General features: G+C 46.3%; 1 protein-coding gene across 1 annotated transcript in view; it reads left to right on the forward strand.

Annotated features, from left to right (window-relative positions):
- Positions 1-26517, forward strand: part of AKAP13 (A-kinase anchoring protein 13) — a 236886-nt gene that overhangs the window by 35204 nt on the left and 175165 nt on the right. Inside the window, exons 4-6 of the mRNA XM_077774252.1 lie at positions 5008-5155; positions 16854-17150; positions 25505-25688. Coding sequence (XP_077630378.1) covers positions 5008-5155; positions 16854-17150; positions 25505-25688 — 629 coding nt within the window. The remainder of the gene's footprint in view (positions 1-5007; positions 5156-16853; positions 17151-25504; positions 25689-26517) is intronic.

Genomic DNA, 26517 nt, shown 5'->3' on the forward strand with positions numbered 1-26517 from the left:
AAAAAAAAAAAAAAAAGACAAATAACATGGTATTCGTTTCAGGTATACAACATAATGATTTGATATATGTATATATTACAAAATAAACACAAAAATGAGTTAAACATCCACCACCACACATAGTTACACATTTTTTTTTTCTGGTAATGAGAACTTTTAGGATTTACTTTCTTAGCAACTTTCAAATACACAATACAGTGTATTAACTGTGGTTACCACATTACATGTCACATCCATTATACTTTATGTATATATTACACTACATTACATTTATTATTATTTGTTCAACATGTTGTTATGTCCCATGAACTGCTGTAGGTGCTTTATCAGTTATTTAATTCGTACAGCCTTGTGGGGTAGTGTGAGTGTTGTCTCTTACAGTGGAGAATCTGACATCCCCCCAGAGGTTAAGCTGTTAGAAATTGGTGTGCCATGCGGTGATTCAGCCAGAGACCATCCTCTTACCCACCGTGGCCTGTTAATACGTTAAATGCCAAATTTGAAAGTTAGAAAACAATCGACTTAAGTTGGTGATAATGTATTTTTAAAAAATGTTTATTTTTGAGAAAGAGGGAGAGAGAAATGGGCGGGGGAGGGAGAGAGACAGACAGACAGACAGAGACAGAGAGAATCCCAACTAGGAACCACACCCAAGGAGAAGCCTGATGGGAGGCTCCATCCCACGACCGCCGGATCACGACCTGCGCCAGTGTCAACAGTCAGACCCTCAATCAGCTGAGCCCCCCGGGTACTCATATTGGTCTTTTGTGAGCTGAACTCGGGCCACATTGTTAGCCATGACCTGGGATGCTTTGTGCTTGGCTAAGGTTTTCTCTGATAGCCAGCCCTCCACTGTCCTCCTTACAAGCAGTCGCCTCTTTTCCCAGGCCGTGTCCATCCCCACACTGTCATTCTCTTTGTCCCATCCCTCTGATGCTTTTCCCTTCCCCGTGCCATCCCCCCTCCCCTCCGCCATCAAAATACTTTCCCCAGCGAAAGGAAGGCCTGGGTGTAACTAGGACTTTGGGGGCAGGGAGTCTGTCAGCAAGACGATGGGTCTCCTAAGGAGAGAGAATCCTTGATCTAGAATCCCAGGTTGAAGTCTGAGTGAGGGAAAAAAACATTTGTTTTACTTATTTTTTTAAAGTTTATTTACTTTTGAGAGTGAGTGAGCAGGGGAAGGGCAGAGAGAGAGAGGGAAAGAGAATGCCAGGCAGGCTCTGTGCTGAACACAGGGCTTGAACTCACTGTGAGATCATGACCTGAGTCAAAATCATGAGTCAGATGCTTAACTGACTGAGCCACCCAGGTGCCCTTGTGTTACTTATTAAAAAATACGTAAAGGTGGTTATGGTGCTGTTAATACTGTATGTCTACTATATATCTGAGTTAAAGATGGGAGATTTGAGACCACAGCTACCATTTAAAGTTCTATTTTTCTTGGCAAGTAAGTGACTGATTGGCATTTAGGACTACAGCGCATTCATATTTGGGGGATCACCTATACTTACAAGACGGGGCCTGGTGTAGATTGTCTTTTTCCATTAGTTCTTTTGGCATCTATCAGCAAACATAGTCTGCACTGAAAAAACTATCAGCTTCAAGGATACATTTCCCATTAATACAGAAGCATGGAAAATACCCTTGTAAGGAGAGCACTATTTCTTTGGTTCAGTTTGAAGGAGAAGTAGAGAGGGAGGTGCCTCTCTTCCTGGGGCTTCACTCAAGGTCTTGAAAATTGCCCTCGTTAGTAAGTTCAGCTGTTGTGGTTAGATGAGTGACATTCGTGTTAACCAGGCAGCCAGATTGACCTATCTGTTCATTCCATGGGGCTTGTCCTTCCCATGAGCCGCAAAATCATGTGCCGGAATGTTCCTCAGGGAAGGTGTGGTTAAAATAGTCTGTCAACAAAAATTCTTTTTAGCTCTGTTTTTCATCCTTACTTTCCAGTCACCACCACACTAGCCCAATTGTGCATGTCGTGTCCGCATCACTGTGGGTCCCAGGCACCGCTGCAGTGAGCACGGGCCACAGGGCCGACTGCACAGTGACACTGCTGCTCGCGTGAGGGTGAGGGTGCTCCTCCAGGGAGGCAGGTGCTTTCCCCTCGGGGGCCTTCGGGAGCTGAGTTTCAGGGGGCTTCTGTGTTCCCTTCTCTTTAGTATTTTGGGTAGTTAGACTTAAAATTAAAAAAAAAAAACTATCGAAGCTATGAGAGCAGTTTCAAGTTTCTTTGCTTTTGTAAGTGAAGCGAAAGAGGTTGATGTTGAAGCTTTTGTTAAAAGGATTTAAGCTGCCCATTAGCCATCTCCTCTGTCCTCTGTTAAAATAAGCCCCAGATATCACTTAATATCTTGGGTGCGGAGTCTTCTAGCAAGATACTGGGTCTCATGTGGAAATCCCTGATCTGGAGAAAGAAGATATATTCTTAGAATTCCAGGTTAGAGGGGCACCTGGGTGGCTCAATCGATTAAGTGTCTTACTTCGGCTCAGGTCATGATCTCACAGTTGGTGAGTTCAAGCCCCGTGTCAGGCTCTGTGCTGACAGCTCAGAGCCTGGAGCCTGTTTCGGATACTGTGTCTCCCTCTCTCTCTGACCCTCCCCCGTTCATGCGCACACATGCATGTACACACACACAGTCTCAAAATTAAACATTAAAAAAATAAATAAATAAAAGTGAATTCCAGGTTAAGTATCTAAGTGGAAAAAAGGTGTTTGGTTTGGTTTTTTTCTGTAAAAGTTGACTGTAAATAATTTAGGCTGGCAGGCCGTATAGTCTCAGTGGGGACTGCTCAACTGTCCGGGGCTCACTGTAGCACCGAAATGTGGCCCGGCCTGAGACTTTACCTGTGGATACTCAAATTTGAACGTCAGATAATTTCCACATGTTAAAAGATATTTTTCTTTTGATTTTTTGGGACCATTTAAAAATGTAAAAACCTTTCTTAGCTTTTAATCCATATGAAAACAAGCATTGAACTAACTGGATTGTGCCCGTGGGCCAACCTGTGGTCTAAAGGATGAAAACTTAAGAGCTTTCATTTGCACTGTTTTCTCCGGGTTATGATGATATTTCAATACTTGAGAAATTTATTCTTCCCACATGTGCTGTAGACATTTTAACTGGTTGTGGTTTATCATGCCAAAGGGTATTAAAATTTTACCAGCCTAAGCTTTTCAAAAATTTTTTCCAAGAAAGGGACTTACACATGAGCCCCCATTATTATTCTAAATAGCGACTGCGGCCAGGGATAATTCTGTTGTACCAACTGTGCTGTTCCTTGTGTTAGGGTGCTTTAGAACTTTCCAGTTAAGCGTTCATACGTACTAAGTCACAGTTCATTTGTAGCTCATTCTGACTTCTTATGTATTGCACTGAACAGATCTGAGCCCCTACCATGTACACAAAGCACTGGGAATAAGTGAAGAGATAGGCCTTTGGGGCTTTGGGAAGTATTTTTGAACTGTCTTTCCAGAGTCAACGTGTTGGAACATTTACGTTGATAGGCTTGATCCTAAGTTTGATGTTCCATATGATGTCTGGTTCTCAGTGTTTAAAGAAACTCTGCCTGCTGCTCCATTAGGCTGCCAGGCTTAGTAAATGGTGGCCACAGGGTGGCATGGTTCTCTAATAGACTTCACTGGTGTTCAAATGGAACAGAAAAAAATATTGCAGGGGGATGAGAATTCTCTCCCCTATTGCAGCCTGGCTTTCTCTAAATTGGTTTTTCCATAGCGCATTATTTTTTTCTTTTTTTTCATAGTGCATTAAGATTTAGATAATACTAAACGTTGGTGCTTTACAATCTTTTATTTATGGTGACCGCACGAATTGTATAATGTTTATGATTGGGAGGATGGTAATTAGGACTGTATTTTATAGATTATATTTAATTTAGACAGTAGCCTCAATTAAAAAAATTAGCATGTGGGGCACCTTGGTGGCTTAGTTGGTTGAGTGTCCGGCTTCGGCTCAGGTCATGATCTTGTGGCTGATGGGTTCGAGCCCCACGTCAGATTCTGTGCTGACAGCTAACTCAGAGCCTAGCGCCTGTTTCAGATTCTGTATCTCCTTCTCTTTCTGACCCTCCCCTGCTCACGCTGTCACTCTCTCTCAGAAATAATAAAACATTAAAAAAAGAATTTTAAAAAATTAGCATGTAAAAACCAGAAAGAATATTCGCGAATAAACAATAGAGATGCCTTCTCAATAGTTGCAGAGTCCTGGGCAAAGGTATTGGCAAGCTTTTGGTCTGATTCCAAGAGTTTATGGAGGAGTGGGTAAAGAAGGGGTGGGATTCCAGATGGTCAGGAAACAGTAGAAAAGTGACCATCCCATCCAGGTAGATTAAGAATATTATCGTCGGCTGAGAGCAGAATATATTCCATGAGTTTTCATATATTAGCTGGAAGAAGAGAATGTATTATCTCCATTTGTATGGCCAAGGAAAGTGGGGCTTTAGAGGATTTAAGTCAAGTCTTTGTGGGTGAGGTTTAAACCCAGACTTGCCTGGAGCCCACGTGAGTGCTCTTTGCACTCTTCCAGGCCAGCGCAGTGGAGACTCTCCTCGGTGGAGGAGGGGTGGACTTGGTTGTGATGCTGGGGTGTTGAATTCAGCTCCAGCTGCAAGTAACAACTACGTACAGGACAAAACTGTTTATTATGTCTCTTCCATCCTCCTGGCCTTATTTTTGGGTCCTTTCGGATTCCTTTGTTTTTAATACCCACTTATCAAGTCAATATCCCAAATGTTGCCTTGTTAGTTTTCTCCTTTGATCACCTCCACTGAAAGGGAAGCTTTAAGGAGCACAGAGATCTTCATTTCAGGTCATTTTGTGCTCTCAGTGCCTACAGTTCTTCCTGGCATGGAAATGTGCAGTGCTTATGTGTGTATAACCTGACTAGAAATGATACATTTGATTTTTCCCAAACTTGATGTTTTGTGAAGATAGAGTCCCAGGAGGAAACTGACTAATGGAAGTTGGCTCTGCCTTTCCTTTCCTAGGGCGACTGTGTGGTTACGGTGTTGCTGGCTGAAGAGGACAAAGTTGAGGATGATGTAGTTTTTTACTTGGTATTTTCGGGTTCCACCCTCCATCACTGCACAAGTACTCGGAAGGTCAGTGCTGATACGCTGGAGACCATTGCTCCTGGTAAGTATTGGGCGGAATCTTCACTGGCCTTCGCTGGTGCTCGTACACTTTTTAAAAAATGTTTTATTGATTTATTAATTGAGAGTGCACAAGCAGGGGAGGGGCAGAGAGAGGGGGGAGGACAGAGAACCCAAAGCAGGTTCCATCCATGCTGACGGGCTGATAGCAGCGAGCCCAATTTGGGGCTCGAACTCACGAACTGTGAGATCATAACCTGAGCCAAAGTGGGACGCTGCACTGACAGAGACATGCAGACGCTCCTGGTTCTCCAGCACTTTTACTCCATGTTCATTAGTGTTATGTAAGAGGAAGAACCAGTCAGGGTGACAGAAATCAATACATGTTAAAGTAAAGCATTTTGTTTGTATACTGCTTATTCCACAAAAATCTGAGCCTCACTAGAAATTAGTAAAATAAAATGGTGTCATAAGTTGAAAGATAAAAATTAGGATCAGCAAAAATATTAATTTATTAGAATATTGAGATTTGGGGGAAAGTAAAACACGTGGGAGATTGTGACTGCAGGTTTGATGCTGAATATCAGAGTGGCAATAGCAAAGGTAAAACATAATAAGTAACATATCCCTCAGCATCTGGGAGGGAAAGACCTAAGAATCTTTCATAAAAGCCAAGCTTCCCAAATTACAATTCATGGTAGAATGAGTACTTAATCACTGTTTAACAGAATTCAAAGGGAAAGTACTTATTATAAATTCTTTACAGAGTCATTGCTACTTCCACCAGAAACAGCTGCAAAAATAATGACGGGCTCTCGACCTGTCACAGTACCTGAAGGTGCCCTGATGTGTGTTTTGGGATGAGCTCATTTCCTTAATGGACCTTGTTTCACAGTTAACAATGGACCAGGCTTCATCAGAATACAAAATGGCACATCTAGGGGTATACCCCTAAGATGTTAACTGTTGTTCTTTAGAGAATAAAGTGGACTTACTTCTTCTTGAAATGTTTCTTTTTCCCAGTGTTTTTATAGAACACTGATTCCACTGTGTTGAAATAGATGGTGTAAAAAAAGTACTACGTTATCAAGCACTTTTAATGTCTAGTCTTGCCGGTGTTGGATCCGATTGCCAGTTTTTCATTGCTGTGCCATATAATATAAATTAGCCTCGTGTCTGATACCCACCAACTCCTGGAAATTATACTACAGTTAAGAACCAGGGTTTATGATGCTTGAAAGCTGTATTTATGTTTCTCCTTGACAGCAATGGTTTTGAAAAATAGAGTATTTAAAGATTCTTGACAATTCTTATGAATATCTGCCCCCTGCCCCCCAACCCCTGCAAATTTTTAGGGACTGGAAATTTAACAAGGAGTTCAGGACAGAGACTGATTTCTAAAGCGTATCTAGTGTCCTCCTTTGTAACTTAAAGCTCCAGTCATCTTGTTTCCTGTGATGTGTATCGTGTCAGGAAGGCTTATCTGGAACCTGAGGTCTGCTCTGGACCAGCTGCCACCCAGTATCACCCTTGCTGAACACCTGTCACATGTGGGGGATGGGGAGAGACAGTCCTCAGCAAGCAGAGCCTGTCAGTCCCTGCCTGTGCATGCGCGCCCCTGTAGGACAGTGTCCGTAGGTACAAAGAGGAGGCCAGTGGCCATAAGAGAAAGGACAGGGGTATCAAGGATGTAGGCCTGCGTCCTAGTTGCGGTCCTCAGTCACAAGTGGCCACAAAGTGCAGCCCCGTGGAGATGGATATGCCCAGCAGCTCTTACACCTTCACTGCTTGACAAGGCCCTGATGTCAGGATGGGCGGTCGCTTTCCTTAGCCTCACAAGCCCACTGTGCTTGTACCACAGCCCGGGCTCTGAGTTCGTTCTACACCCTCTCAGATTTCCAGCCTTCCTTTCCGAACTCTGCTTCCCATTTCGTCCCTTGCCTTTGGTTCCTCTTCTTTTATTAAAAAAATTTTTAATGTTTATTTATTTTTGAGAGAGGCAGAGGAGGAGTTGGGTAGGGGCAGAGAGAAAGGGAAACACAGAATCTGAAGCAGATTCCAGGCTCCGAGCTGTCAGCACAGTCTATCACGGGGCTTGAACCCACGAGCTATGAGATCCTAGCCTGAGCCAAAGTCGGATGCATAACCGACTAAGCCATCCAGATGCCCCCTTGCCTTTGGTTCTAAACCTCCTTATGTGTTTCTGTCACCTTTTTCCAGCCATATCCATATGTGGTTGTCCTTTTGTACATTTACCGAGTCTGAGTACACTTACNCTGCGGGCAGCGTCTGATTTGTAAGGGTATCTTCATGGAAAGTTCTGCCTGCTTTGTGCCTCGCCGTCACCATGTCAGCGCGCGGTCCATGTGCAGCTGCGGCTCCTGGGGGTGTGTCTGTGCGCCTGGTCTGCTCCCGGGTGGGACCAGCTCCCCTAGCCTTGTCAGTTTGGTGGACTTTGGGAAGAAAAAGCGCTTTGTGTCTTGNAATGTTTATTTTTGAGAGAGCGAGAGAGCATGAGCAGGGAAGGGGCAGGAGGAGAGGGAGACACAGGATCCGAAGTGGGCTCCAGGCTCCAAGCTGTCAGCACAGAGCCCGACACGGGGCTCAAACCCAAACTGGGATCATGACTTGAGCCGAAGTTGGAGGCTCATCCAACTGAGCCACCCAGGCGTCCAAATTCTAAAGGTATTTTAAAGTAATCTTTTCTTGCCTTACTGCCATAAAAAAGCGGTAGACATAATGATTCCCCTTTTTACATAAAGAAAGAAAGTACAGTAAAAGTCATAACACCTGAGGGGGCAGTTAGGTGGGGACTTGGTTTCTACTTTATTTGCCTTTGAATTGTTTGAATGCTTTATAAATGAGCCTCTTAGTTTTTAAACATATATAGTAATTTTTAATGAAAATGTTTTGAAGACTGTTTGAAAATATTGTCCTCACTTTTGAAAATAAAGCCATCTGTGTGCTAATTAACACTAGACAAAGACAAACAAGCTTAAAGTGTTTTAAAATTTATTTTGAGACTGAGAGAGAACAGGTGTGAGTGGGAAAGGGGCAGAGAGAGAGAGAGAGAGGGAGGGGGGGAGGGGGGGGGGGGGGGAGGGAGAGGGAGAGGGAGAGAATGAATCCTAAGCCGGCTCGGGTGGCACAGAGCGAATCTCCGAATCTCGATCAGGCTCTCCACAAACCATGACATCATGACCTGAGTCAAAACCAAGAGTTGGATGCTTAACCAACTTAGCCACCCAGGTGCCCGCAAACAAGCTTTATAATAAAATATTACATGCAAAATATGAATTTCTGGTTTAAGAATATAATTTGCTTTGAAATAATAGCCTGAACTGGAAATACATCTCTAAAGACAAAAGGTATTGTCTTTGTAATAAATGAAATAAAATATATCCATTCTTTTCTCTTTGTATGAAACAAACCCAGCCCCAAATTCCATCTTAACTAAATAGTGATTTTCCTTTAGAGATGGAGCTGAGGTTTTTCTTTAAAAGACTTAGGCAGGACTGGTAAGTAATGTAAAGAAATCTGAGTATCCTTGGAAGATAATTTTTGAGGGACAGGGAGTATTGTCTTATTGTGTACATTTTATTAGTGAAATGTTAATTTAGACCAAGCAAACAATGAGTTCAGAATGGAAAATAAGTAGAATGTTTAGTGGATGCTGTATATACTATTTTCCTGAAAGGCTTTGGTGCAGGGTCTCTCATTAAATGAAATCTTTTTTTCACCATGTCTGTGATATACTTTGAGAATTTGTGGCAAAGTTTCTTACTAGACAGGAAATCTACAAGCATTCACTGACCTAAAATTTGACTCAGCTCTTGTATTTTTTTCTCACTTATCAAAGGGAAAGTAATATTTATAGTAGAATTGTCATTAAAAAATAAAAAGGAAAAAATCTATTTGCTGTGATCAGAATTCCTTTCAGGCTCATTAAAAATCAGTGATTATTAGCCCAGGTCTCAGTAAGTAGTCTTACAGGTAAATCATGATGTGTCTCTCACTTCTTGTGAACCAAGACCTGCCTCTGGTAGCTGATGTCCAAGGTTGCCAAATCAAATTACACCTTTGGAAAGAAGTTGTTGGCTTTAAACTGTCCGAATTGGAGAGTGCTGGACCCTCCCTCTCTGGCCAAGGAATCTGTTACTTTCTACTTGACACGATTTAACAGTCTCTCTCTTCTAAAATAGCCCTGCTATAAGGCTTTCTCTAGAGAGGTACACTTGTAGATTTTAAAAAACTTAAAATTACTGTCCCAGTGCTGGTCCAGTATATATAGTTGCTATCCTGGAAAAACAAACATATCTACCAGGAAAAAAAATCTCTGTTGTCTCCTGTCCCAGTTGTGATGCTTATGTGGAAGTTGTGTATTTTATCACCCTGGAGCTGTGGACACAGGACTAGAATCTGAGCCCACATGCATTACAGTGGAGGCAATGTCCCTGCTGAGGTGGTGAAGGTTGGCTCCTGGAGGGCAAAAAAAATCTTACTCTTTTGTGTAAGCACAGATACATATGTACAAATATATGATGTATTTATTGCATTAAAGTTCCATTAGATGGGGAGCTAAATAGAGAAAAATGTCTACAAAGGCTTGGGGGAGGGCGTGACAATAAATAAAACACTGTCTTAGGGTAATAGGCTAGGAGATGGTAGATTATGATTTTAGCATTAATCCGTGCCTTTCCCCCCAGAAGTGTACATGACGAAATCCCTGCCTCTTTTTTCCCTGCTCTGCTAAAATACTTACACCAGTTTGCACATCTGCCACTAGACTACCCAAAACTAGCTGTAGCTGCCTACTTGTTCCACATAATCCTGAAGACTGAACATTTCCTTTAACCCTGTGTAGCCACTTCTTAAATACCTTGACCCCAAACTGAAATAGTAAAATATTCTTCTATCTTCCCACCATTGACTGCTTAACACAGCCGTTCTCTTAAGAGTGCAGAACGTGCTCTGGGTGGGACTGGGCTTGGCCGGTCCAGCAAGCACTTCAGGGTTCCTTGTGGGATGGTTGGTAAAACAGAGTCCCAATTGTTTCATCCTCAAAAGAGAAGGCCCGGATGGGATGGGGGCCACTTTTAGCTTAAGAGGAAATGAAGTAATTCTTGGGTCATGCTTCAGCAGCACTGTTTATCTACAGCAATGTTTCGTTTCCATGGGAACGGGTGATACAGTGATAAGGAGGCTGCAGGCAGGCTCTCTGACCTCAGGAGCACATACACCTCCCGAGCTGCCGGCTTAGAAAAGGTTGGAATGAGGTGCTTGTAAGAGGAGCTTTAGCAGTTAATGCTAATGCTCCTTACTTACCGTGCTTTTCTTTATTCTGCCTTCTCTCTTCTTCCGTCTTTTCAGTTCTGCGGTGTCAGAGGCAGTTTTAGTTCCGAAACTTTACTTGGTCTTGCCACGGCTCTTGCTGGAGTATGGGGACTCTCTTTCCTGGGTGACCTAAACAGGAACATTTTTGACAGCTAAAAAAAATAACAATAACTACCAGTTTTTCCTGCCTGTCTCGGGACAGGTGCCTTGTGTGAGGCCATCTCTAATGTTTTTCTGAACAATCCAGAAGGTCGGCGGTGCTGGGCTTCAGGGTGGAGTGACTAGTTCAGGGTGACCTAGTGTGCCTGCAGCGGAGGGTGACAGGCACACCTGACTGACCCCGAGGCTAGTCGCCAGCATCCTTCCAGGCCACTGGTTCACACCTCCGGGAGCTGACCCCCCTGCTCCCCACCCCTACGTTTTCTGTCGTAAAAGAATGGGACCTGATTGTGGGGTAGATTCAGAAGGCCATATTAGAAATGGAATTGAAGCCCAGGCCATGGTTCTTTACCGGTTTGTCGTTCTTCTTCCCCTCTTTAAATTCTGTGGGCCTGCTTTCTTCAGGAGAAGGTTAGTAAATTTGTCAGAACTTCCTTTTTTAAAAAGACTCATGATTCTTATCTTCCTTCTTTGTTACCAGGAAATTGAGTGGAAGGAAAAAAAAACCATCATGGCAGTGGCTGAAAACCCCACTACGCGTCTTTCTGCCGCAGCTTCTGTTTTTATTTTAAAACAAGTTAAATCGTGACGATTATATCAAATTGAAAGTGGTTTCCCATCCCTGTGTCTTTTCAGTATAGGTGCGGGCGTTGTTAATGCTCTGCACTTTATAGGGACAAAGGCCCCTCAGATAGTTGTGTCTCTAGAGCTAATTTATGGCAATAAGACATTTTCTGTGTGTGTATGCAGTGGGCTTTGTCTTATTACTGGATCCGTGTTATATAAACTTTGTTGGATTTTTTTGAATGTTTGTTTATTTTTGAGAGAGAGAGAACATAAGTGAGTGGCGGGAGGCAGTGCAGAAGATCTGAAGCAGGCTCTGAGCTGACAGCAGACAGCCTGGTGCAGGGCTCGAACTCACGAACCATCATGACCTAAGCCAAAGTCGGACACTCAACCTACTGAGTCACCCAGGTTAACTAACCTTTGGTTTTTTAACATGTTGGGTTTTTAAAAAAATAATCTTGAGATGGGCACCTGGGTGGCTCAGTCAGTTAAGCATCCCATTCTTTATTTCAGGTCAGGTCATGATCTCACGGTTCATGGGTTCAAGCCCCACATCAGGCTCTGCACTGACAGCACGGAGCCTGCTTGAGATTCTCTCTTTCCCCCCTCTCTCTGCCCCTCTCCTGCTCTCGTTTTCCCTCTCTCTCTCTGTGTGTCTCTCAAAATAAAAATAAATAAACTTAAAAAAAAAATCTTAAGAACCACTTGAGCACAAGAGGAAGCACGAACGAGTGAGAGTAGCCTGCCAGCCCTGGGCGTTGGACTCCAGACGATAGGCTGAGACACTTGTTTCTGAGTGGTAGGAGCTGTCCCAGTGTCCTCAAGGTTATTCATAAAGGCCGCCCAGGACACCCTCGGCCCTCCATTCCTCTTTTTCACTCCTTGAAAAAGAAGCCTATCATCATACCAAACATTGCAGATTTATGGCACATTTTAAGTAGGGTGATTCATAGTCCTCTTCAGACTGTGAGTTCATGTCTGAAGGAAAAATGTCAAGCGAACAATCGGATAGCTGCTCCTGGGTTTCTGTTTTGTGGCCTTTTCTGACGCTCTGCCTCCTCAGATACACAGTTTTATTTTACACAAAAATGTGTACACGCAGAGCTGCCAGGGGTTTATCCACCCACCGCCTTCCAACATATTTCTTCTAAAGCAGCAGAAAATTGCCAGTAAACAGTGTGTGTGCATGTGTGCATGTGCGTGCGTGTGTGCGTGTGCGTGCGCGCACACACACACACACCCACACAACTGAACCACCTTCTGGGTCTCCCCAGCCCACACCAGCTGAGTAAACCAGCGGTTTAGCAAAATTCCAGTTAGATGCCCACGCACTTTGCCCTTGTGCTCTCTGCAGTTTTGAGTAAGGTTCTTGCTTCTCCCCATGGCTTTTCTGTGCGCATGCAAACCCCTTTGTGTGTGTGTGTGTGTGTGTGTGTGTAGTTGAAGACCTGGGACATGGCGTGAACTCTCCATCTGGACGGATTGTAGGCTGGTGGACGCTATTTAGCATCAGAGGCATTGTACCTTGAATGGGTATTTAGCATCAGAGGCATGGTAACTCCCTTTCTGGTTCAAGCTTGGATTTCAATCTTGGCACAGGCTTGAGGAAGGAAACCAGTAAAAACGAATAAGGATTGTTCATCTGGGTAGGGGCAGTGTATATTAAGGTAGTATAAGATCTCTTCTAAGCAAGTTTAAGTTTTGAGGGCAGAATTCAGTTTGGATCCCAAATTATTCACATTTTCATCATTGAACTTTGAAATTGTGATTTTCATGTTTATTGACATTTGTTCATCTGTACCTTAAGGGGCTGTGAGGAGTATATAAATGAGCTTAACCCTGGATAAGTCAAAAATTGTATAATTATTAGTGAGGTTCCATGAATTAGAACTGCACTGTTCTTACTTGAAAGTGATTCTTTTGACTGAAATACACAGTGTTACATCTGTCTGTCTTATTTAATTGGAAATGAATCTAGGCTAGGTATGATGTCATTTTTGGGTTATGGTACTGAAGAATTTGAGAAGACTCTTCTAAATTATAGCTCTTTGTTTATAAGACTAAGCGACTGTCTAGATTTTTAATGTTTATTGATTTATTTTGAGAGAGAGAGAGAGAGAGCATGTGCATGCATGCACAGGGAAGGGGCAGAGAGAGAGAGAGAGAGAGAGCATGTGCGTGCATGCACAGGGGAGGGGCAGAGAGAGAGAAGGAGAAAGAGAATCCCAAACAGACTCCATACTCCACACAGAGCCTGACACAGGGCTCGATCTCAACTGTGAGATCATGACCTGAGCCAAAATTAAGGGTTGGGCACTGAGCCACCCAGGTGACCGGGAGACTGTCTAGATTTAATAGCATTAAAGATGCTGTCATTTACCTCAGGCCACGTAGCTAAGAAGTCAGGAGAGTAGGTTTGAACCCATGTCTATGCTGTCACTGAGCATCCAGATGTGATCAAGTTAATGTCCTCTCGAAACTGTAATTTCCATTCCTTGTACTTCCCTTCTGCTTCCATTTTTATGTTTTTCAAACTCTTTTCTCTCCTTGGAATCTCTAGATAAGTTTCTCTCCCTGTGTACCTTCCTCCTGGTGATGTGCACAGGCTTTTACCTCTGGGAGAGCCTTGGGGCCTGCAGGGGCCACGCCCTCATGCTGTAAATGACGAAGTTGAGGTCCGGAGAAGTAGAGGTGATCAGAGGTGACCCAGCTTAAGAGTGTCACAGCCAGGATTGGAGCACGGTGTTTCTATTTCCTTCCTGCTGATCCTTCACGGTACTCTCCAAATTGTCTTGTACCAATAAATCTTGGGAGAAAGGGCAGACTGTAGACCCGGAAAATGGGCTCAAATTCCAATTCTGCCACTTGAGGAGCTTTATAACCTTGGCCAAATTACTTAATGTTTTTGTGCCTTGGTTTGTGCATCTGGTCAATGGGTGTAATAGTATCTACCACATAGGGTTGCTGTGAGGAGTACATGAACCGTTACTTGGAAAGCACAGAGAATAGAGCCAGGCACATAGCAAGTATTCTGGAAGTGTCTTTAGGTAAGAGAAGATGGGCACCGTGCATTTGAGTGCCGAGGGCTCTCCTGGGCTTGCAGAGCTGGGAGCTGGGTGCCTGTCCAAAAGGTCCTTCTGAGCAGCCGCCTCCTCCCTGAAGTCTTCCTGCTCTTGCCCACCCGTGAAACGTGTCGCTTCTCTCCCCATCAGTTGCACTATGCGAGTGTCTTCTAGAACCTGTCCCCTCCTGACTCCCTTTGCAGTTCCCCGCCACAGGTGTGATTCCCCTTGCAGACCGCACGCCTTGGGAGGGGCCGGCACCCTCACCGTACTCGTGTCTACGTCGGAACCACAGTGCCCTGGGCTCGATGCATAGCCAGCTGCTGCTAGATGCGCTAGAACCGTTTGGAAGAGCCGCTCTGCCAGAAAGATACCCAAACCGCCTTCCTACCTGAACCAGCGGACTTGTTTCTGTTGACATTGTTGTTTTATATTATTAGACTGGCTGCCCTTCAAAGAAAGGCTTTTTTCTCATTTTCATTTCATATGTTGAAAGTATAAATTCAGCATATGTATTGAAATACACACGTGGGTGTCCACACAATCACGCATGTGCACACACACATGCACGCACCCCAGGCAGATGGCGCTCCCGTTTCCTACGGCCTTCCTAGAAGGAATTCAGCAGGTGTGCTGGTGGAGTTCTGTGTTTGTATGAACACTCATCTCCGTGGCTCAGGAGCTTCCTGTTCTTGCTTTGCCGTCATCCAGGCCTGTCATTCAAGCATCAGGCTCCTTGCAGGCAAGGACAAACTCTTGCATCATAATACAGTAGGCCACGTCCCTGGGCATCAGATTTGAATTTGAATAATGGATCCTGCTTCTTAATATCTGTGTGACCTTGGGCAGATTGCTTCTTGAAGTCTTTTTTGTCATTTGTCACATGAGGACACTATATACCCCATATACTTGTCACATAGAGAAAATGCCATGTCGGGTACCTGGCATATAGTAGGTACTTACTTGGTTCGTAAAACTTGTTACCGCCCTAAAAGTACAGAGCAGTGAGAGATTTCTTTAGTGATGAGGGTAAAGGGCTTAAGGTGGCCTCTGGGAAGTAGTATGTGGAAAGTCAATTTACTTATTATTCTTGTTCATATGGGAAAAACAATTACTGTTTTTTTTTTCTCTCTCTCTTTAACTCTCTTTAATGCTTGTTTATTTTTGAAAGAGAGAGAGAGACAGAGCGTGGATGGGGGAAGGTCAGAGAGAGGGAGACACAGAATCTGAAGCAGGCTCCAGGCTCTGAGCTGTCAGCACAGAGCCCAGCATGGGGCCTGAACTCATGACCTGTGAGATCATGACCTGAGCCGAAGTTGGATGTTTAACCGACTGAGCCACCCGGGCACTCTGACTGTTCTCTCTTTCAAAAGCAGCAGAAAGCTTTGATCTGTGCATGTCTGAAGCCTCTCCTGGCCCGTGGCCACTGTGTGGAAAGTCAGATCTGTGGACCGTGTGGAGGGCTTCCCTTGGCCCCGCACCCACTGTGGAAAAGCAGTGTGTGCGAGAGGCTGCAGGGACACCATGGGTGTGCAGGTGCCTGTGGTTAATAAGGAGAAGCACAAAGTGGCATCACGCATGTAGCAGAAATACCTGACTCCATTGTCCTTTCCGTTTTTCTCATCAGAAAGACATTTTAGGGAAGAAGAATGATAATGTTAGCGTACTTCTTGCCAGTGGAGATCAGTGTTTGGACATTGAGGGAAAACAGTGTGTTTCAATGATTATATTCTGCGTATCGTACATACTTAATTTTGTGAGGCTAAAAGTCTAGCAGAGAGTCTGATTCTCCAAGAGGGCCTTGCCCACAGAAACCGTGTCTTCAAACCTCTCTGATCGTGCTGGAGCGGAGCCCTCTGGGGTGGTGTGACTGTGGCCACTCATGAGGTCAGGCCGTCTGGACGGTGGGCACCAGTCTCTGGCGTGCTTCTTGCCCTGAGCTGGGCTTCTGGCCACAGCATTGCATCATCCTTGAATGAACCAGGCGATTTGGTTGATGTCATTACAGTACAGGGAAGAGTGTATCTGAGAGCAGAAGTTATTTTGCAGGTTTTGAGTTGTTGATAATAGTGAAATGAGATCAAGTCGTTTTGTACTCTTCAGAGTGCTCCATCATTTGATCGATTGTGGCGTGATGGTAATAGGGCAAGTGCTGGGGAATCCAGAAAGTTCCTCCCATCTAACCTCCTGTGTGGCCTTCTCTCTGTTGGGGTTCCACATCTACTTGCATTCCATTGGTAGCAGACTGGCTTGGCCTTATAAGATCCTTGAGCTTTCGTTCTTTCCTCTGTTCAAGTTGATCAGCCAGAATTCAGGACATAATTCAGGAGATCCTCAGTGACTGTTCTGTGCCCAGCATTACGCTCCAGGGGGTACACCTGGGGGACAGAGCTGTTTGCTGGTGGTGAGGAAACTAACTGATAGTTGCAAATAACAGTTCACACATGGAGCTGGAGCGGACAGAAGTTTGGAGGAGAGCTGTCAGAGCTGGGAGGAAGGGGGCGTTTCTTTTAGGAAGGAGAACTTGGGTCTTGTGCAGAGCAGAGGGGACCCAGCGGTGTCTTTCTGGCAGCGGGCAGGCTCTGACACTGTCTTCTCTGCTGCACGTGTTTTCTTCAGGTCATGACTGCTGTGAGACCGTGAGGGTGCAGCTCTGTGCTTCCAAGGACGGCCTTCCCGTGTTCGTGGTGGCTGAGCAGGACTTCCGGTTTGTCCAGGATGAGGCGTACGATGCAGCCCAGTTCCTGGCCACCAGCGCTGGCAATCAGCAGGCTCTGAACTTCACCCGTTTTCTTGACCGGTCAGGACCCCCGTCTGGGGATGTGAATTCCCTTGATGAGAAGGTCGCCCTGGCATTCAGACACCTGAAGCTGCCGGCTGAGTGGAACGTGCTAGGGACGGATCAGACGCTGCATGGTAAGAGCTTACGCGCACCAAGAGCACACACAGACCTCAGTTGAAAACTGAGGTTTTCATGGGAGCTGCTTCCCTATAGTCCTTGCTCTCAAGCCTTTGACGGCGGCTGGGTACATCCTGCACTTGTGGCCTCAAGGGCATCTACTCTCCATCCTCCAGCTGAGCCAATAAACCTGTTCTTGCAGAGAAAGAACTGTTCCCGTTTATAGCAGAGGGTGGCACGTGCGTCCCCTTGCCGCAGGTCCGGAGCCCACGCGTGTTCTCCCACGCGGAGAAAGTGACCCATCCTTCATGAGGACTGTGGCAGAATAACTTGTTGTCGTCCTTTTGGTGTGTAGTTACCAAACACAGGCTTTTCAGTATTATATTCTGACATTTTCTAGAGACTCCATGGAGTTGGAGGAAAGAAAAGATGGGGGATTGAGGCAGGGGGGCCCCAGAGCTCGCTGGGCTTCTTTATCCAGAGCAGTTTCCCTCTTCATTGATTTTATCTGCTGGCTGTCCGTAGAAGAGGTCAGTGAAGGAACGGCTCCACTTTTTAAACCAGCACTGATGCAGTGACTGTGCATGTTCCTCTCACTCAGAGGGGTCTCCCTGCAGAATCATTGTGTGGCACGTGGCATCTGCCAGATGTCATGATTTTATGTATGTATGTATTTAAAATTTTTTTTTAACATTTATTTATTTTTGAGAGAGAGAGAGAGGGCATGCGCGCAAGTTGGGGAGGGGCAGAGAGAGGGGGACGGAGGATCCAAAGCAGGCTCCAGGCTCTGAGCTGTCAGCAGAGCCCAGTGCGGGGCCCAAACTCACGAACCACGAGATCATGACCTGAGCCGAAACTAAGAGTCTGCCACTTAGCCGACTCAGCCACCCAGGCACCCCTGTATACATATTTAGACAAAACAGTATATGCTGAGGTCTAGTAAACACCACCCTCATTCCCTCCTGAGTTCACATCAAGCTGCAGAGGTTTAGGAGTTACGGAGCTAGAGATCCCAGTGTGTGCTTTGCTACTGATGAAAGCTGTTTTGGATTTTATCAATGCTACATCTGCCAGGGGGGTTTACTGTCTTTCTACTTTCTCTCCGAAAGAGCTGGACAATCACAGGACTGCCCCTCAGTGGCCACCCAGCTTTGATTATCGTATCCTGTAGGGCGAGCAGACCAGAAGTCACCCTCTCTGCCGGTGAGCAGAGCCTGAGCTGAGCCGCCCAGTGGCGGCCTGCGTCAGGGGCCTACCCAGTGCCTGCTCCCACAGACTCGCCAGACACGCGTGTTCTCTGTCCCGCAGAAGAATGCTGGAGAGGTCTCTGCCAGCTTCCGTTCTCTTCCATCCTGTGACCGGCTACAGGAATGGTGTCCTCTAGCAGGGGCTCACTATCCGCATACTGCCAGAGCAGGCCTGCCTCAGGAAGACAAGAAAGAAAGCTTGTGCACTCGAAAATCACATGAAGGAAGAAAGCATTTATCCTCTTTTTTCTTTTTCTAATTAGCATATTGACCAGGGAACCTCTGCATTGCTGAGAGCTAAAGATGAGCATATCTGCCATCACGGGGAGCACGGGCACCTTTTCAGAAAGCGCGTGTTGAGGCTGTAGACCACCGGCCCTGCTGTTCTGTGCTGGTGTGGGAACGAGTGTTCTGCTTGGCCATCTGCAGAGCAGTATCAGGATGGGATCGCGTTAGTTGTTTCTGGGGCTTATGGTGGTTTTATGGTTTGGTTTTATCTTTTTTAAAGAAGGCGCAAGAATTGGAGTTTGTTCATATTTCCATGATTCTTTTTTCTTTAAAGAACTAATTAGAAACAGCACAGGTCTGAAACTTTAGGCATATCACTTCCCCTCTCTGGGCCTTAGCTTCCCCGTCTCTAACAGGGAACTGGCCAGCTTTCATATTTTTGTGGACTTGCCATGTGCTTCTTCAGTTTCTGTTGCACATAATTGCCCAACAGGGCTAGCAAAGGCTAAATCAGGTTTGAACACTTAGGGAAGTGCATTAAAACCACAATAAGGTACCATTGCACACCCATTAGAAATTATAAAATTAAAAATACTGGGAAATTAAAGCGAAAAACACTGGCAAATGAAAAAGCTGGCAAGGGTGCAGACCATCTCATACATTGCTCGTAGGAATGCAAAATGATATGCCACCCTAGAAAACAGTTTGGTGGTTTTTTATAAATTTAAATGTCCATTTCCTATATGCCCCAGTAATTCCACAGTGGGGTACGTATCCTAGAGAAATGAAAACTTACATTTACTAAAAAAAAAAAAAAAAAAGTCTTTGCACAGATATGCCTGTGGCAGCATTGTTTATAATCCCTCAAAACTTCAAACAACCCAGATTTCCCTTGTTGGGTGAATATATAAACCAACACTGAAACATCCATACAGTGAAGCGCTGCTCAGCAATAAAAAAATAATAAAGGGGATACATGCAACAACCTGAATGTATTTTGCTAAATAAAACAGTCCATTTCCAAAGGTTACTTACTGTGTGATTCTACTTTTAGAATATTCTGAAAAGGGCAAAATTACAGGCACAGAGAATAGGTCAGTAACTGCTAAGGGCTAGGAGTGGGGATAGGTGTGGCCTCAAAGGAGTGTCCTGAGGGAATTCTTTGGCTGTTGGAATGGTTTCATATCTTGGAGGTGGTGATTATAAGAATCTGCCTGTGTTCCAACTCAGAAGATTGTATGCCTCCCCCCCCTCCCCCCGTAAAGTGAATTTTATTAAATGTAAGTTACAAATAATTCAAAGAACAAAGGAAATTGAACAAGTTAGGTATATACTTTGCAAGGTGAAATGCATGCAGGGAACTTGATAGACCTGCCTTTAAGTCAACAACTAGGATCAGGAACCTGATTTCAAGTGCTCGATTCACATTCTGCAGCTGAAGTTCAACTCATTGTGGATTCAAATCTACAAACACTGGGTGCTCTAAGGGCCACATAGCATCAGTTAACAGGTGCTTGCTTGCTGCTGAGGGACGGATGTAAAGGAACATTCTGCTCACATGAGTGAATTGCAAAGGTACTTAAAGGAAGAAGGTGCGAAGCCGGCTTGTCGCCTGGGAGAATAAGACAGATAAATAGGGCACCTTGTTACATAACAGGACTCCTTGCGGTTGCAAGCTGGGGTATCTACAGGTGGTTCAGCCTGGTGTTTGAACAACGTGGTCAGGTGAGATACCCTTCTGCTCCTTGTTGAGTTGCAGTGCTGCTTAGCTTTTCTCGGGTCCGTGACTCCTTTGAAAATAGCTTGGGTTTCTCCTCAGGAAGAAGTGCATTTAGACATGCACCTGAAACAGTTGACATAGTATTTCAGGGCTTCTCGGCCTCCCTCCACAGCAGGCATGAACATGACGTTGAGAACTCTTGGTTTAGACCTGGTCCTATAAAATGGGACGAGCAGAGGCAGTGGACTCCCATTTGTTTATAGCCTGGCTTCACTGCAGGGGTTCCTGCAAAGTACTTCGTCTCTGCCTCCCAGTTTCTTTATATGTAAAATGGAGAAAAACACAGGGAGAGTGTGTATTGGTTTGTAAGCTGTGCGTGTTGAATATAGTGTGACCAATATCTGGTAACCTTTTAGAGACAGAGCATTGATGGACCCCGTAGGGCACAATAACGTGACCTATCTGAGGCCACAACGGGACAGTGCTAGAAAGAAAGGTTCTTTGAAGGAGAATGAGGCTTTGTTTTGCCTTTACTTTTTTTTTTAATTTATTTTGAGAGAGAGTATTAGCAGGGAAAGGGCAGAGAGAGAGAGAGAGAGGGAGAGAGAGAGAGGGAATCTGAAGCAGGCTCTGCACTCTCTGCACAGAGCGCGATAGAGGGCTCGAACCCACAAACTGTGAGATCATGACCTCAGCCGAAGTCAAGAGACAGACGCTTAACTGACTGAGCCACCCAGGTGCCCCTGCTTTTACTGATGTCTAAAGTTCATCTCCCCTTCAAGCTTGAGCGTGGGGGAGTTTGTGCATTTTCGTGCCCCCGTCCCTGGTTACGCACAGCAGCTTTCACACTGTCCTTCTGGCCTTAGCTCTGCCTTAAACGCATGTAACAAGGATGCATTTGGGGGGTGGGGTGGGGAATGGTGGGGTCAGGAGATCTTCCCTCTGAGTTACCAAGTCTCACTTCCTGTCTCAGCTCTTCAGTGCCTGGCGGTTAACGGGCGTGGTGAATTGAGGTGGTTTTCACCCGGCCGACCCTCCCAGCCTGCCTTCAGCCTGACCCCCTGGCAGCACAGGGCGGGCCCGCTGAAGACCAGCTCTGAAGAAGGGGAGGAGAACCGTCCAGGGGGAAAGCTTCCTTCTTATTTTGTCACAGGACTGTATCACTAAATGAAAAGATCTGATCATCTCTGTGGGTGGGAATCTGGATGGAGAGGAGGAGGAGACAGGTTTAAAAAACCGTGCAGCGCCAGCCAGGGCGTTCTCCACTCTCCACATCTGGTGGTGGTACCAGCACCTCAGCCTTCACGTAGCTCCAGGATAGGCAGCTCCTTGTGGAGGGGCTTTTAGCTCCAACGGTTTTGTTGCCTCTGAAACCTTGATTCAGTGACAGGGTTACAGGTGTCGCTTTTGGAAAAGCCCGTCTCTCACTCTGGCCTCCGTGGAGTGCGGAGCTCCAGTCCCTGCGTGCTGCTGCACTTTACCGAAGGGGCGGCACCGAACAGTGGAAAGAATGGGGATCGGGGTTCCCAGAGATACAGATTCCGAGAGTACTGTGAGTAGGGCCTTCGGGTGGATCGATGGGGAAGGAAAAATATATGTGGTCTTTGCTGTATTGTTCCCAGAATCTAGAACACTTGAACACTTTGCTTCGTCGCAAACTCTGGCCATGTGCACAAGTCGCAGCCGTCTGCGAACTCACCGTGGCTGAACGGCTACTAGGCGCGTTGGCTTTCTCTGCAGATCAGAGGGAATGGCATGAGGGGTGAATCCAGCAAATACAAGTACGTAGCAAGAGGGCCTGAAGACATTTTCTACTGCCTTCTCTGTGGGTACAGCTGGACCTCCATAGAGATTTTTCCAGCGGAGCACGGTTAAAAGGGAAAGCCAGCCAGCTGGTGTATGAAGTAAATTAACAGCCTAAAGGAACCGGAGAAGCATCGTGAGTATTCAGACGGAAGACTCCTGGAGTATAATTTTCTTCAAGAAGCCAAAGGAAAATTTAGAAGAGAGTTCCTATTTGTCCTTTAAAAGCTCAAAGAGGGCAGAGCTATTATGAAATTAGAGAAGGAAGCAGCACGGAGGAAAAGAAGTTCAGAGTATCTACTAGGCCGGAAGCCCCTCAATCAGGGTTCCACCGCAAAATCGGAACCGGTGGGAGAAATCTACAGTTATTGCAGGGCAAAGCTTACATGATTGTGGGGGCCCGTTAAGCAAGCCTGGGATTCGTAGGGCAGGAAGAGAGGAGAAGATCTTGGGCAAACTCAGACCCACTGATGAGCCAAAGCTGTCGTCATCAGTGAATCCGGAAGGGGAGATCAGAGCAGGACGGAACCCCGCGAGCACAGGCCGAGGCTGACCTCCAGGGGGAACCTCTGCCCTGCTTTTAAAGCCTTCTAGCTGATTCAGTTAGACCGACCCAGATTATCCAGGATAATCTTCCTTATTAAATCAACTGATTAGGGGCTTTAATTACATCTGCAAAAAGCCATCACAGTGAGGGCAAAGACGGAAAAGGGAGTTGGTTGAAAAGAAGCAGGGACATCCAGAATCCCATAGCATAATTAAATTCCGACTGGGGACAAAGGACTCCATTGACATCACAGGAAATGCAGTTAGTGATCTGAAAACCAAAGTTGAGTAACTCTCAGAATACAGAGGGCAAGGACAAAGGAGCATGAGAGGCAAAAATTACAGAATAGTATAGAGATCGACCCTAAATTGTAGACACTATGGAGTTGAAGCTTAGACGAAAGGAAAGAAAACTAACGAAAGATAATTGGGTAAACACTTTTATCTTTTGGAGGAAAACACGAAAAGGTGCTTTGTAAACCGCACCATTAGCTCGCTTGCATGATTGCTGGAGTTTTACAAAAAGAGGGTGGACTAACGGAGACAGAATATAGCAGAAGGGTTTTCAGATCTTGCTGAGTCTTGTGGGCAAGTTATTAATCTGTTTTTGTCTGTTAACTGAGGATAGCGAGACCTCACGGGGTGATTGTGAGGTTGAGAAGCATTGAAACACAACGTACTTAGCCCAGAGCACAGCACCTCGAGGGTCCTGATCACGTGGTACACTTCTCATCACCTGCTGATGGCAGGGAGGGGCGACCTACCGGTACACGTGGCGCCTGCCTTAGGACCCTAGAATGGGATCCAGGAGGACATAGGTGCTGGAGCGGGTGCATGGCTTTGTTGTTGGGACTCGGAGATACTGAGCTGACTCCGCAAATCTGCCACCAGAAAGGGTGAGGGTAGAGAAAGCTGCCCTGAGGAGGTGTCACCCAGCAAGGCCGGGTGAACCAGTCTCTACAAAGTCCCCTCGTTCCTGGTGGGTGCCTCGTTAGCTCTGTGGTTTGGACCAGGATAGCAGAGGGCTTGTGAACCGCCGTGAGGCACAACTTAGGTGGTGATATTTGAGCTTCTGTGAAGGTTCTTTTTGCCCTTGTGTCTGGGCCTCTCACCTGCTCTCAGGTGTGGATTATTACCTGCGCACGCAGTGCTTCTTCCAGGGTGGTGAACATTTTCCAGCTGCGTGCCTCTGCTGAGCACCCTGTACATTCCTGAGTTTGTGTAGTTCTGTAGGAAAATCGTGAGATCTGAAAGATAGCTTTTGCATTTAAGAAAATTTACCTTCGCAGTAGGGAGACTCGACTAACACACGTGATGTTGGAAACCAGAGAGGTTCAGTGTAAAATCGCAGGTTCAAAGATTGTTCATTCTTTTTTTTAATTAAAAAATTTGTTAAAAATGTTCATATATGGGAGAGAGGGGAGAGAGAGAGAGAGCAAAAGCAGGGGAGGGCCAGAGAGAGAGAGAGATACAGAATCCGAAGCAGGCTCCAGGCTCTGAGCTGTCAGCGCAGAGCCTGACACGGGGCTCGAACCCACGGACACGGATTGCGAGACCATGACCTGAGCCAAAGTCAACACTTAACCCAGGTGCCTCAAAGACAGTTCATTCTTAAGTGTTCTTCACATAAGGAGCATGGAGGTCTTCAGGGTCAGGAGAAAACACCGGGGTCCAAAGAGTCTAGGAATGCAGGCCTGTGGAGAAGTTGAGACCTGAGGAAGCCGTGGAAAATGAGCAGAAGGCAGGTGCAGCTGGGCGCCATTCACATCCAGGGCCCGAGTGGTGTCCACTGGAGGTGAGCATCGCTCAGCCCGCAGGGCAGTGGCCGGAGCTCTCCTCGGGCTGTGCACAGGAGGCGGCCTGAGGAGTGAAGGAGTATCATGTGAGTGAACCCGGAACATAACCTGAAGTCTAGGAGGAGAGAGCGGGGGAAGGGAAGGACCCTGGCACTAGTAATTGCTACGCCCAGCCTCTATCCCGCATTCCTCTGCGGCCGTCCTTCGGTTATAGCCACCCTGGAGGCCAGGTGAGGGCGCCCCTATCCCCCCGGGGGTGCAGGGATGAAGCTCAGGTTACATGGATGAGACCCAGTCGCACAGATGGCAGATGGCCACGTTTGAACCTGGACTTGTCAGACTCCACAGCCCTTCCTCATTCTCCCACCTTTGACGTGACTCACTGTACCGAAGAGGAGCCTTCTTCAAGTGCAGGAAGCCCACGCGCATGTTTTTCTCTCGGAACTTACTAGCACGTTGTCTGAGATGTGCCTGGAGATGCATTTCTTTCTTTCATTAAACGTAACACAACAAAGCTGGCAGTGTCTGCAATTTGATTTGCCCTTAATGTAGGGGAATAAAAAGACCTGTGTGTACTTAACAAGCAGAACCTGTTTTTAGTGTTTAACTAGCCAGCTCCTGTCTGGGTGTTTAAGTAACTATACCTGTCGGTACATCCACCTAAGCCCAACAACCGTTCTGCCCTTGGGCCCCCGCGTTGTGAGGCGGCCCTTTCTCTTTCCCCCACCCCCTCGTTTAAGGGAAGAAACCACACGTGTGAACTTATCCATATAAATTGCCCAAATGTGTTCAATGAGAACATAGAAATGGCCTGGTTCTTTGGAGACTTTGCCTGTCATAGTTTTCCAGCCTCGCTCCGTCTGCCCTTGCGAGCTGGCCGTACCTGCCCACGATGACACATGTATGCTATGGTTTGACTGGAGGGTCCTAGGCCCTCGGAGATGGTGGTGTTCACACCGCTCGTCTTTCTTGTCGGTTGCTTTGTGTTTTCACATTTCCCCTGCTGACTCTTGTTCCCCCCCCACGCGCAGACGGCGCCCCCCGGGAGACGTTGGTGCACTTTGCCGTGCGGCTGGGCCTGCTGAGGCTCACGTGGGTCTTGCTGCAGAAGCCAGGTGGCCGCGGGGCCCTCAGCATCCACAACCAGGAAGGGGCGACACCTGTGAGCCTGGCCCTGGAGCGGGGGTATCACCAACTGCACCAGCTGCTAACTGAGTAAGTTCTTCCGCTTCCTTCCCCTCCGCCCCAGCCCCGCCCCTGGTTCGCAGCAGGGCCGCCTACTTGGCATCTGGCTGCCACTTGGCCCTCAGCTCCGTGCCTGGCCTTCCGCCGGAGGCTCCCCGGCTCGCTGCTGCTCACGGCCTCGCTGCCCGAGGGAGAACACACGTAAGTCGGCTCACCGTTCTCTCCCTGCCACTCGCCTCTTCTGTGCCGCTGAAAACCCAGAGGGGGTCTTGTCTGTGGGGTGGGCATTCCGGTACCATGCAGGTAGTTGATCCCGGTTTAGTACAAGAAGAAAACCGTTCTCTGCCATACATTTCCTCCTGTTATGTCTTCAAGACTCCGAGGGGTTCATTAGAAACAAATATTTTCATGTCCTAACTGCATGCAGAAAATATGCTGAACCACTGAGTTTTGGTTTGAATGTAGTTTCTATGCATAAAATCTAGAGCCGCAGTCTCTTCATCTGACGAGCAGGAAAAAGCAACCAAGTTGTCCTGGGAACGTTCAGGAGGAAATCCTGTGTGTTGTTAGGCGTTCTTTGTAGAGAGCCCTTTGAAGGAGGGTTGTTAGAATGTTTGAATAACTCTTTCTTGCACAAATAGAGAAAGAAATGCATTACAGCAGCCAGCCTTTCCCATTGGAAGTTTGTTGTGTTTAATACATAGTTTTTATCGTTCTGTGGGCATCACAGCTTCTTGGCCACATTATCTGAAGAAGAGACCTCATGGGATTTATGTCCTTTGGTAATCGAGGGACCCTTGTAAGTTAAGTGGATATTCCCAGATTCTCTGAGCTTGTGCTCGTGTTAGGCTTACTGTAG

Source organism: Crocuta crocuta, unplaced genomic scaffold (assembly GCF_008692635.1).
Source record: "Crocuta crocuta isolate KB4526 unplaced genomic scaffold, BGI_CrCroc_1.0 scaffold7, whole genome shotgun sequence".
In the NCBI taxonomy this organism is placed as follows: domain Eukaryota; kingdom Metazoa; phylum Chordata; class Mammalia; order Carnivora; family Hyaenidae; genus Crocuta; species Crocuta crocuta.